The sequence below is a fragment of the Dipodomys merriami genome, unplaced genomic scaffold, assembly GCF_024711535.1.
Source record: "Dipodomys merriami isolate MVZ:Mamm:240054 unplaced genomic scaffold, mDipMer1.0.p SCAF_995, whole genome shotgun sequence".
NCBI lineage: Eukaryota > Metazoa > Chordata > Mammalia > Rodentia > Heteromyidae > Dipodomys > Dipodomys merriami.
The window spans coordinates 174,760-188,354 of record NW_027206618.1 but is presented as its reverse complement, the minus strand read 5'-3'; the positions used below and the strand labels follow the sequence as shown (position 1 = coordinate 188,354).

At 46.1% G+C, this 13,595-nt stretch overlaps 1 protein-coding gene across 3 annotated transcripts in view; it reads right to left on the bottom strand.

Moving 5' to 3' along the window:
* LOC138822176 (F-box/WD repeat-containing protein 8-like) overlaps positions 1-13,595 on the bottom strand; it is an 86,350-nt gene that overhangs the window by 50,535 nt on the left and 22,220 nt on the right. For all 3 annotated transcript variants that reach the window (XM_070014738.1, XM_070014736.1, XM_070014737.1), the window contains exons 3-4: positions 7,179-7,343; positions 2,703-2,791 (exon numbers count right to left, since the gene is read on the bottom strand). In XM_070014738.1, coding sequence (XP_069870839.1) covers positions 2,703-2,791; positions 7,179-7,343 — 254 coding nt within the window. The remainder of the gene's footprint in view (positions 1-2,702; positions 2,792-7,178; positions 7,344-13,595) is intronic.

The following is a 13,595-nucleotide window of genomic DNA, read 5'->3' as shown; positions in this document are numbered from 1 at the left end:
CGCTCAAAGTGTTTAAAATCCACAGGAACTACACAATGGAAGATACAGTCTTGTGAATTTATTGAAAGTTGCTTTCCGAGAGTAAATTTTATGGTTATTTGTGTTCTATATCAGCCTTTTAGAAAGACCTGGCCAGAGGAGAAAGCAGGATACATTGAGGAGTGGATGAGGGGAAATCTGGAACTACTTTAAAGAACTCCAGACAGGAGGAAAAGGTAACCAGAGGTTATTCATAAGATGGTAAGGGAAGCAAAATCTTAAGCCAAAAGGATCCAACCCTTACGCATCATGTCTGCAGGCAGTGTGGTACTAAACAATCCAGCTCGGTGAGTGGGGACCAAGGCACTAAGGTCACCAGGGATGAGGGAAGCAAGTAGCTGCTTCAAGGTTCTCTGGTTTTGTGTGGAAAGCAAAGTGAGGAAGAACCAAGAGGGGTCAATCATGAATCTCACTGCAGTGGTCAAACCTGGGCCTTTGCTGCTTGACTCTAAACCAACAACACCTGCACAGACAACTGAAAGGGGACAAAGCTAGGTATTTTGCAACTCTGCTCTCTACCAATTAATAGGAAGTACATTTAATAGTAAAATTACATTTAAATGTAAAATCGGTTTATAGTTACATGAAACTAAGCCTCTGAGCAGATTTCACCAAGTAAAAAGAAAGGAAAAAGGAAGGGATGAGAATTAGGACAAGAGAAAGCAAGGTGAGGCGGCTCTGTCTCTTTAAGAAGCTCCTTGGAGATGCATAACTGTAGAAAGCCTGGAGAATACAACATTGATTGGGAATGAGGTAACCACAAACACGCTGTCTCAAATGAAAAGGGAGTCAAGAGCTGACCCAGAAAACAAGCATCGTAACCGCCAGATAAAATTTTAATGATAAACACAAGATGCTCTACATACAAGCAAGATTGAAGGATCTCTTGCTAAGCCATCACTATGAGGTTCTCTTAGAAAAGGAGCTGTGAGGAGCCTCTCTGACCCACAGCTCAAGTTTCACCCAATCGATCTCCAGAACGCTGGCATTGCTGGGCTTTGTGCGGCCTAATCCGCAGTGCTGAACAGACCCCCAGGGAAAGGGAGACCAGAGAGAAGGGCTGGCAGCTGGCCTGAGAGCCGCCGGCCAGCCTGCCTCTCCTTTCCATCATGAGCTCCGTATCCCGATAAGAAACTCCTAATTGGCTTTTGGGATAAAAGTGTCTCCTTTATTTCCAATCTTTTAGGACTCTTTGAGTCCAAGATCAGCATCTTCTTGCACCCTAGGCAGATCTTTTCAAACAAGAAGAACATAAACACCTTCTGCTATGTGCTGGTGAATGGTGCTGGTGGACACACCTTGCCCATCTATAGGAGCTCTGAGTCCATGAGACAACAATGAAAGTAGAAACTTGAAGCCACAATGAAAACCTGCTGAATGGATTGCCAACAACTCATCTTTCCAAAAATACTTCTACAGCTCTCCGCAGTCACCTTCCTATTACAGCCAGTCAACACAGCTAAAGAAAAGTGTCCCTCCCTGGGTATACCTCATTAAAAAGACAAGCTTGGGCTGGACACTAGTGGCTCATGCCTATAATCCCAACTACTCAGGAGGTTGAGATCTGAGGATCATGGCTCAAAGCCAGCCAGGGCAAGAAATTCTCTTATCTGTAATACTACCAAAAAGCTGGAAGTGGAGCTGTGGCTTATGTGGCAGAGCACTCACTATCCTTGTGCAAAAAAGCTCAGGAACAATACCCAGGCCCGAGTTTAAGCCCCAGAACAAGCACAAAAAGGGAGGGGAGGGGAGGGAGGGAAGGGGAAGGGAAGGGAGGGGAAACAATCTATTTGGAATTTCAGTTCAAAAGGGGCTCTATAAGGAATGCTTCTTGAGGAAACTCATTGCAGGAGTGGAGATGGATGGGTGTGTGTGTGTGTGCGCGCGCGCGCGCGTGTATGCGTGTGTGTGTGCGTGTGTGTGCGCGTGCGTGCGTGTGTGTGTGTGTGTGTGTGTGTGTGTGTTCTGGGTCTGCAGCAGGTAGGAGCCTTCCTAAAGGAGCTCATTCATTCTAGAGCTAATCCAGACTCAAAGCTGAATGGTTCTGGCTTCCACTTCCTAGCACACATTTGAGACTCTATAGTACACAACTTAAAGTTCACAATTTGAAACTATAGTTCAAGATATCTTCCCAACCCAGAAAGCTAGCTGACCTTCTTGTCATATACTATAGAAATACATGAATGTACTTCTGAACCAAAGCATAAAGAGCTCGTGGCAGTGGCTTTAGATCAGAAGCCAAATCTATAGAAGCTAAAATTAAATGTCATGGCAATGGAGACACATGAGAAGTCTAGCTCTGACTGAGTTAGATAGCACGTAGCCTGCAGAGGGAAGGAAGATTATGTGTGGCCACAGCCCCACATAATAAAGGCTTTAGAACAAGAGGATAAGAGCAGACCAGTTGTGTGCCAACACTTGTTGTTCTTGCTTGGCTTGACTTTATGTCTTTATAAAATACAAAGTGTTTGCCTTAATGAAACTCTAATGTGACCTGCCATGCGAGTGACTGGGAGAAGGACCACAGGCCTCCACGCGGGTCCACACCACTCACCACGCTCGCCACCTTAAACACAGGCCGAGACTGAGGAAGGGGCCCACTCTGAAGGGAGGACAAGGTCACTGGTGCTCAGAGGGCAGACAAGTGAAATGGTTTTGCTTACCCAGCAATGACAACGCCATCATGAGAATGCACATCACATAAAACTGCATCAGGAATATGCTCCAGCTCACTCACAGCACCTTTGCGATTCTGTGTAAGGAAAAGGGGGATGGCGTTTACACTATTCTGTGTAAGGAAAAGGGGATGACATTTACACTATTCTGTGTAAGGAAAGGGGATGACATTTACACTATTCTGTGTAAGGAAAGGGGGAAGGCATTTACACTATTCTGTGTAAGGAAAGGGGGATAGTGTTTACACTATTCTGTGTAAGGAAAAGGGGGATGACATTTACACTATTCTGTGTAAGGAAAGGGGGATGGCGTTTATACTATTCTGTGCAAGAAAAAGAGGGATGTCATATACATTTGTATAAGGAAAATGGGATAGTGTTAACACTATTCTGTGTAAGGAAAGGGGGTGGCATTTACACTATTCTGTGTAAGGAAAGGGGGTGGCATTTACACTATTCTGTGTAAGGAAAGGGGGTTGCATTTACACTATTCTGTGTAAGGAAAAAGAGATGGTGTTCATACTGTTCTTGGGATAGCTGGAAGACAAAAGTACTTTGTATTCTCTGATTTCCCATAGTGTTTTCTATGGCACGTACTATATTCAAGGAATCTGGGCAGTCAAAAGGATAAAAATGACAATTAACACATGAAGCATGTCCAGGCCCCCATATACATGAAAGACACCAAACTGAGTGCATGTATGTGGACACACCCTGCCCTGAAGACCACTGACAATGAGGAAAGGCTGCGATCCTCAGGAGGCTGGAAATCCATGGGCAGTTGTGAGTAACTGAAGAAGCCCCTAAATCATATTAAAAAGTTCAGTTCATATAACTGCCCAAAGATAATAAAAACAATCTGGGTGCCAGTGTCTCATACGTGTAATCCTAGCCACCCAAGAGGCTGAGATCTCAGGATCATAGTTCGAAGACAATCTGGACAGTAAAAATCTGTGAGACTCTTACTTCCAATTACCCCAGAAAACTGGAAGTGGCTCAAAGTGGTAGAGTGTTAGTCTTGAGCAAAAAAACTCAGGGACAGTGTTCAGACCCTGAGTTGAAGCCCCACAACTAACAAAAATAACAATAAAAAGATAATAAAAATATTATTTTTAAATAAAGTCAGTTCAGAGAAAAGAGAGGATTTAGTCATATTTTATCTATTAACTCACAAAAGAACTCAAAATAAAACAAAAACCTTGAATGGGGTTGTGGTGCAAGTGGTAGAACATTTGCCTGGCACACACACGTCCTGAATTCAAACCCCAGTACTGCCAATTTATTTTAATAACTAAAATGAAAAAACAGGTAAGAGATTAGAACAGATGAAGGGAAAAGGAAACACTTTTGAGTACAAGATTGATCCTAGAAAGGATTGTTCAGGAAAACTTAGATGCTGTGAGGAGGAGAGCTAGGTAGCTAGGAAAAAGAGGGGGTTTTGTTTTCTACTCTGCACCTCTGTACCTTTGGTGACTTTGAATTGTTTTACCATGATTATTTCTAGTTCAGAAGACGATACCAATTATTTCTGTCTTTTCTTTTTTTCTTTTCTTTTTTTTGGTCGGTCGTGGGGCCTGAGCGCTGTCCCCAGCTCTTCAGCTCAACGCTAGCTCTCTACCACTTAAGCCACAGCACTACTTCCAGCTTTTTCTGCGTATATGGTGCTGAGGAATCGAACCCAGGGCCTCATGCATAAACTCTACCTCTGAGCCACCTTCCCAACCCTTCTAATTATTTTTAAAATAAAAATAAAAGGATGTAAAGCACTTGCACGTGGGAGGCTGGGAAGAGTGAGACAGTAAAGGCAGGCATGAATAGAGGTATTCCAGAATAGCCATGATCTGAAAGGTCAGTCTAGCTTGGGGGTTAGAAATCGTGTGCATCAGCCCCTGCCCCCCAGGGTTAGAGACCATGTGCTCGAGGGTTAGACTTGGGCACCAGTGCCCCCCTCAAGGGTTAGAGACCATGTGCACCAGCCCCTGTACCCTCCCAGCATCAGGGTTAGAAACCATATGCAAGAGACCTTGTGCCCTCCTCTTGCCCCCCACCCCCTAGCCCCAGGGTTAGAGGCCATGTGCACCAGCAAAGGTTCAAGGGTTAGAGACTGTATGCATCAGCACCCCTCCCTCCCCGCTCCACACAGGGTTACAGATTGTGTGCACCAGCTCCCCCTCCCCCCACACATGAGGGTTAGAGACCATGTGCACCAGGCCCCCTCCCCTACCACAAGGGTTAGAGACTGTGTATACCAGCACCCAGCTCAAGGGTTAGAGACAGGGTACACCAGCGCCTGGCACGAGGGTTAGAAACTGTGTACACTAGCTCTACACACAGTTCTTGGCACAGGGTGACTGTTCAGTAGCAGTAGCTACTTATGGTATTACTTTATTAGCATAGACATAATGACACTCATTCCATTAAAATCAACACTTATGAAGCAGCTAAGCTGCTCAAACTGGGCAAGATTATTTGTATAACAGTCCTAACTTAATTCCAGGTCAAGTCTATAGTGCAGAGGAAAGCTGCCTCCATCCAGGAGGAGCCATCTACCTAGGGGACTCTGGGGAGGAGGGAAGATCTGGGAGTCAGATGTGTGAGGGCCACTGCCACAGTTACAAGAACAGAGAGCTCTTTTAAGGGAAAGGCACTGAAAGAAGAGAGGTCTTGAGATGAAAATCTGCCTGCTTCTAGTAGAACATGAATGCTTTCCCTCTCGGGTTCCAATCCCTCACCTCACCAGCACAGAGAGGTTTGAGAATGCCGGCAAGAGAAACACTGCAGCCCATGCTCACACATTTCTAGGCTGATTCTAAACTGCAGGTCCATCCCCTACGTGCAGGGACCTAAGAACTTGGAGAAGTATCAAACCAAACTGCTTGTCCACCCCATTCCAACGCTGACCTTAAATAGGACATATCTACTGCTCTGTGTGCCAAGGCTTATGAGTTTCAGGAGCCAATGGTGCCTGGGAAGCAGTTGTGGGCCAGGCTCTGCAAGAGGGGAATTGGGTGGTCACCCATGACAGGGCTGAGTGCAGTGCTACTGTTACTTGACTCCAGAGGTGAGAAAATGGAGGCATGCTGAGCGAGGCTAAGCAACCCGCCCTAATGCTAACTTTCAAGTTTCATAAGCAACTCAGTATTATGTTTCATCAGAGATACCATCTAAAAGCCACCCACGCAGGCATAGTTCAGTGTCAGGAAGCAGACTGCCTGCACTTCTAAGCAGTGCACTCGTGGTCAGCCATTTACTGAGCACATATGGAGGTGCTGTGCTTGTTAGAGACACAACAGGCATTCAATGCGGCTGCAGAGAACTTGCCAAGCTCCTGCTAAGAACTGCCCAATGCGCTGAGCTGAGTCTGTGAACCAGGTTGAGGACATGCTGCCTTTCCTCCTGGCTTTCTCTCCACCAAAGAGGAAGAAAAGCACCTGGCTGTCATTTTCTTGACATGTCTGAATTCAAGCCAGGGGATATGCTCATAAATCGCAGTAACCCCTCTTCTCTGGACAGAAAGGCCCAAGCTACCTCAATTCTCAAGCTTTAATTTGGCCTCCAGGTTATCTGAGCAGCTGCCAGCCCTTCGGCTTGCCTCTCACCTGTGTTGGCCACAAGACCTAAGCAGGCACACGGCCCCTCAGTGGGCCTACCACCTTCTGTGGATGCACACACATCTGGGCCAGCAGGGTTTGGGTGGGTCTTCACCCTAACAAATTCTCCTTAGATAACTGGGGCAGTTCTGCAAACACCTCACCCCCTGCCAAGGAACATCTGTCAGTGTCTGGAGACCTTCTGATCTGTCATACTGGGGGACTTAAGAGACTCCCGGTATCCAGACCCGGGCATGCCATCCAACATCCTGCAAAGCACAGGACAGACCTTGCAGAAAGAATAAGTTGGCCCAATGTCACTAATAAAGGGACTGAGCTACACTGAACAAGAAAAACATTGTTCACAGGGTGTGACTGGACTCAAGCCTACCATCACGAGGTGGCCAGAGACAGACATGCACACCGGCACTATGTCACCCTCAGTGATGATCTTAGAGGCTCTTCACAGGAAGGGCCACTCCTCCATTCTCTGAGCTCACTGCCATCATGCCGCGCCCCATAAAGCTTGCTTCCTGACAGTTATCCCCTACAGAAACAGGGCTCTGCAAAGCTTCACTGTGAGCTAATGCTTCGGGGAGGCTTGAAGTGATAAATGTTAGGGCAGCAAGCCAACGGGTTAGGCGAGGGAAGAGCAGCCAGCATGCAGAGCCACACGGTGTCTCCCTCCTGCAAGAGGGTGTACAGCTCCCAGTGCGTGCGCAGGTGGTGCGTGCACAGGCAGTGTGTATGCAGGTGAGGAAATGCAAAGGGCTGCTCTGCAGTCAGGCGCAGGCTGTAATGAAAGGCCTGGCCTTTGGCCTGGGGTGTCCTTATAGTCCATCTTCCCCAGAGAAGGGTAGCGACCACTACCTACCTTCCAGTTGGTTCTTAGCATGTGCTCCCTGGCACGGCACTCTTGGAAGATGAGCTTCCAGCATGAATAATCAGAGATGCTACTCTCTAGAAGGTGCCCTTCCCGCTGGCACAGCCTGTACCACAGCACCTCGTCCTCAGCAATCACCTTCCACGTCTTGCTCACCTAAAACGACACAAATGTCAAATTCTGCAATTAGAGAAGCCCCTTGCCATCCAAAAATCAATCAACACCTATATTTCCGCCCTGGTTTATGGCAGTATAAATGTCTCATTAGTGAAACACTCCAAGGCAGAAAAAAATACAAGCAAATGTTTCCAGTTTTATCTTTCAAGATTTCACAATTGTTGTACCACCATGTAATATCACATTTTAAGACTGCTTTTCTAACAAATGAGAGAGGAAAATACACAAATCCATAAAATGCAGAAAGTAACTGGTATTTAATGTGAGAGCTATATAACACAGCTTTTCAGAAGAGTCTCTGTTGCCAATAGCACTTGTACCTCCAACTTAGAGAACTAGAGATGGATGGCCACTGAAGGAAATAAGTACCCACTGAGTTAGATTTCTGGTCCTATGAAAGTCTGAATTTTTGTTATATGTAAGAAGTTAGATTTAAAAAAATTAACATAAAGATGGGCATCAGTGGCTCACACCTATAATCATAGCTACTCAGGAGGATAAGATCTGAGGATTGCAGTTCAAAGCCAGCCCAGGCAAGAAAGTCTGTGAGACTCTTATCTCCAATTAACCACCAGAAAACCAGAAGGAGCACTGTGGCTCAAGTGGTAGGGCACTAGCCTTGAGTTGAAGAGCTGAGGGACAGCACACAGGTCCAGAGTTCAAGTCCCACAACAACGACAAAAAATTAACACAACACTCAAGCTGTTAACCAGGACTATAAGATGTGATAATGAGAAATTAAGGTTACATCTCATCCAAAGCTGAAGCCCCAGTAATATCCAGAGGAAATGGCTGTTTTAACTATTAGCATGTTTTCCAACCCTAACAGGAGAACATCATCAGAGGATGATGTACAAAGTTGGTGAGACTGCTAGCTACAGATGAACTCCACTAGCCAGGTGGGCAGCCAACCTTTCTGGTCTGTGGCAAGATGAGGGTAAGGCAAGATGAGAAAGGGCTCCATGTTTGTGGCCATCATCCTAAAGCTGGAAGTCCTGATGAACTGAGAGCAGAGACCACAGGTTTATGGAAACCTGTGCTCTTTACACACCCTGCAGTCCATTTGCACACCCCGAGTCAGAGGTAAGAAGAGAGCGTGTCAGAGGGAGAAAGTATGCACTGCAGATATATGGCACATTCTCCATTGCTCAAGAGTGGCCGGTCCAGCTGATGAAGTACTGACAGGGAACAAAAGCTGGGGTAGCAGAACAAAGATCTTTGAAAACCCGTTCCTCCATAAGAGCAACAAAGACTGCCAAATGACTTCTCTGGCAATCAGTGACGAAGACCTGAAGCAGGCTAAGTAATGTAATGAGCATGGATTCAAGGAAAGTGGTAGAATCACCAATGGTGACCAGAGTGGTTTTAACTTGTACTTATCCCCTCTCCAACAGCTCCATGGCACCCTCCAAAACCGACAGCCTCCTCACTACAGTAGCTGTGAAAGCCAACAGCCTAACAGCCTCTTGAAAAGCACTCCCCAAAAATCCACAGAGAGGGCAGAAATGAAGGGACAAAGTGGAAAAAGGACAAAAGACACACCGAAAGAAGCTGAAACTTGCAAAGCAAAGTCAACTGCAATCTAAGAACTTAGCCTGGGTCTCAAAATTTGATTTTCCATCCTAAGCAAACTCTGCCAGAAATAACCACTATCTTACTCAATGAGAGCATGGGAAGGCAATGCTGACCCTGCGCGCTCAGCTGGCCTCCTTAATTACACTCTGCTACATGGATAGGCATGTAAGCCCCCCATGTGACAGGCACACCAACTGAGCCACGTTGCCCCCTATCACTTCCTTCCTTCCTTCCACTGCCTAGTGGACACCGACACTTTCCATTGGACCCATGGCATCAGAAGTGACACCAGATGGCATACAAGTGGCAAGGCTTCTGTCAAGTTTCTAAACTGATGTGACTTCAGTGGCTTGGCAGCGCAGAATTTAGAGGGCCTTCAGAGATCCATGAGGCGCATGCCCTCATTACAACAACCCCACCCAGAGCAGGTCTCACAAACCCAGAATACTTTCAGCAGCACTAAACTCCCAAATCAGCAAAAATGCACTTCCTCTCAAAGTGCTCCACGCCGCTTCCACCCAGGCCCTGACCGTTTCCTTCTCAAGAGGAATTATCTGTACTTGCCCTTGAAGACAGCCATCACGGCCCATGTCATTAGGTCACTGTGAGTCCTATGCAATTATCCACTTCCTTTAGCTGCTGGTCAATCTGAATGCACCCTAATACCTGTGCATCTGCAGGGTCCCTCTTCAAATGAGAGGGTCACAACTGATCTCCAAGACCCACATGTGAACTGTCAAGAGCCATGAGCAGAAGGAGATCTTATGAGACATAAGGCGGGGAGTGGGGGGAAGTGTGAGGGGGGTGGCTGGTGCCAAGCAGGGACATACAAATGAGTGAAGTATCTGCCACTGAGCTGCATGGCCACCCCAGACACATATGCTGCTTCACATGTTGGACAGTCACCATGACCATTCAACTAGCGGGCCACTATGGCTCCCAGAGTCTGGCTAAAGGGAGAGAAGAGGACAGTGGATGTTAGGCACTGGTGCTGGTAATCACAGGTGGTCAGGCTGCGTGCCGCTCTGTCACGTGCGCCCTCTGGCACGGGCATTCATTGTTCTTCAGGTCTTTTAAAATATGAGCTGGAACTTTTTTTTCTAAGTCCCAACTTATTTCCATGGTACTTTGTTTTATACCTGTTTCTAGTTTCTAAACTTCTTTAACTCCATCTTAGCCATCTCACAGCCTGGCTCTCCAGATGATCTCTAAATCCCAACTCCTGTCCCCCAATCACCAGCTGCTTTCCCCATACAAGGGTCACTGGCAAATTACAGTCTGAATTATTTAAAAAAACAAGAGAAAAAAAAACTGTGATGGGGCTGAGGCTGAGCGCAGACTGCTGTGGGAAACCACTGGAGGGCCCCATGGCTGATATGGGTCCATTAAGCAGCCCACCCTGGGCATGGCCACAGCATCAGTTACAAATCCACTAACCGCACTGTCTTCCCTCACTCCTCAATCTTAGCCATGAGGGCATGAGAACAAACCCTCATCTAATCACAAGTGGTCAGGCAATAAACAATGGGATAATGACTCAATAACTCAGGAGCCCAGTTTTGACTACACAGAACACCGTGGTTTTATTCTTGGCATGTTTGGTCCACAGCTGAGCCCACCCATGACACCCCAGTGGTGTCTGTCCATCTGTCTGTGCCAGAGTGATCTGCGCATTAGGCAATCACAAAGCACAGAGAGGGATACAGCAACACTGAATGTGATGGAGCAGCCAAAATTCAAACAGCCCTAGCAGACCCTTGGAACTCAGGATTAAGTGAGGTGTAAGAGAAGGAATAACACAGAAACACGGGTTCTCCAAAGCAAAAAGTACCAACCAAACAGGGCAGCTGAATCCTGAACCCTGGGATACATGAGCTTTTTCAGCAAATTTATCAAGTCCTGAAATGTAACTACCAAACAAGACTCAGCATAGAAGAGAGATCATGTAAACACAGTCAGTTCATGACATAGACTAGCACTCCCTAAAACTTAGACCAGTGACTCCATGGTCAAATGAGTTTAGAAAACATCCTTCTAAGTGAAATCAAGGCAAGGTTCTTTGCTGAAGGACTTCTCATAGCTTGTGATAAATTGACATGTGCTACTGACCTCCAAGACAAGAGTAGAAGAAAGTGTATTTTCCAGCCTTGCTTGATTCCTGACCTCTTCTGCTTCCATCAGTTAAGACTTGGGTTGGGCACTAGGGCCAGCAATTCTCACCCATGTGCACCTCCACCTGCCACCCCTGAGCATTCAAAAGGACCAGGGACGCAACAGCCTGAGGCTGCTATCACACATGGAGAAACTAGAGGCAAAAAGTTTGCTCCTGCTGTTGTTACATCAGGTTGGAACACAAGACAGGAGCCAGAAAGGGACTGCTTAAATTCTGTACTACAAAAATGAGCTGCAATGTAGGCTGCTTGTTCCCCCCGAGAAGGAGCCTCTGAATCAGCAGCATCTTAAGAGCCTCCAAATCAGTGCCCAGTGATTACAAACTAGAGGATCCCAGACACAAAAACTTTCTGCATGAGCCACAGGAACAATCAATCTGTAGCCACTTGGAAAATAGAGAAAATTAAGAGAGGCTTTCAGGAAGCCTCAACTAGCTACACTTTCGAAGCCACAAGCAGATTGTATATGAGCTCCAAGGAAAATTCAGGACTCTTTACTAACACAACCAGAAGTTTGTCCAGAGGGATGGAAAACAGTAAACAGGTGATGTTCTGGTGTACTGCCCATGTCATCCAAGTCTCGGTGTTTGTTCTGCAAAAAACCAATGCTTAGAATAAAGTTTAAGTCCTAGATAATAAGCCAAAAAAAAAAATCTGAGGATTTATAAAGGCAAAGGTGAGAATTACTTTCAAAAAGGGACCAAGTTTGTCCCTACAACTAGGTATTAAAACAGAAATGCTCAACTGGATGTTCACAATAAAAATAAATAAATAAATAAATAAATAAAATAAAAAAAGAAATGCTCAACTGGGATTCAGTGACTCGCCTATAATCTAAACTATTCAGGAGGCTGAGACCTGAGGATCGCAGTTCAAAGCCAGCCTGGCCAGGAAAGTCCATGAGACTCTTTTCTCCAACTAACCACCAAAGAGCTGGAAGTGGAGTTGTGGCTCAAGTGGTAGAGCAACAGCTTTGAGTATAAGAGCTCAGGAGTAACATCCAGATCCTGATTTTAAGTCCCAAATCAGTATATGTGCATGTGCGCGCGCGCGCGCACACACACACACACACACACACACACACACACACACACACACACACACACACACACACACACACACACACACACACACACACACACACACACACACACACACACACACACACAGCCCAACAATTCCTTTAGCACATTAAAAAGGGAAATACTTTCCTTTTAGAAAAGTGACAGCCTTAAAAAAAAAAAAAAAAAAGAGACAGCCTTTAAGAATTCTGAAGAAGGGGCTGGGAAGGTGGCTCAGTGATAGAGTGCTTGTCTTGTATGTATGAGGCTCTGGGTTCGATTCCTCAGCACCGCATAAGCAAAAAGAAAAAAAAAGCTGGAAGTGGCGCTGTGGCTCAAGTGGTAGAGCTGAGCTGAAGAACTGAGGGACAGCGCCCAGGCCCAGAGTTCAGGCCCCACGACCGGATCCAAAAAAAAAAAACAAACCAAGGAACTTTCACAAGCAAATTTTTCTAATTGTTTTGATTTGCTGACTTGAATTAGCGCTAAAAAGTTATAAGCCTAAATTTTCCAAAGGTCTAATGGATTTTAATACACCAGAACTGGAATGGCCTGCTCAGTAAAAGAAAAGTCCTACCAAGTGAGCCTCAGCTGCAAGAATTTGCTAATAAAAGTGTCTCCAGCATTTTGCTTTATAGCACCACTGTGAATTGCCACATTAAAAAAAAAAAAAAAAAAAAAAGCACTCTTGGCTCACAGCTCAGCTTTATTAGCTCTGCCTGGATTAGGGTTAGTAGTGAAAATCACAATGGGAAAAACATGAGGTTCTGCTTGTGCATTCAAACACAAGCCTACTTGCTAAAGACAGACCACAGGCAAAGCTGCATCATGAGTGCGTCCTGTATGTCCTGAACTCAGTAGCTGGTGGCCCCCAACTACACCACTGATTCCCGCTGAGGTCACCAATGACCTCCACATGGCCAACCCCACCATTCCTTTCTCAGTCATGCTCTGCATGACCAACAGCCATGTGTGACACCTCTGATCACTGCCCCTTCTTGTACACTTTGTTCTCAAACACCATCCATGTGCTGACCACCTCACATACAACTACTAGTATTCCTTTCAAACTTGCTCATTCCTTTCAAACTTACATGGTGTTCTCCATCAGTAAATGACAACCGCAACCTTCTAGTTGCCCGGGCCACATGTCCTGGAGACCTGGTTGGCTCTTTTCTTTCTCTTTCCACACACAGCCTGGCAGCAGTCCCAACTCTCAATTCTACTGGGCCAGCCGTGATCAGCCACTGTGTTTTTTTTTGTTTTTTTTTGGGGGGGGTCTGGTCGTGGGGCCTGAACTCTGGGCCTGGGCGCTGTCCCTCAGCTCTTCAGCTCAAGGCTAACACTCTACCACTTGAGCCACAGCGCCACTTCTGGCTTTTTTCTTTTTGCTTATGTGGTGCTGAGGAATTGAACCCAGGGCC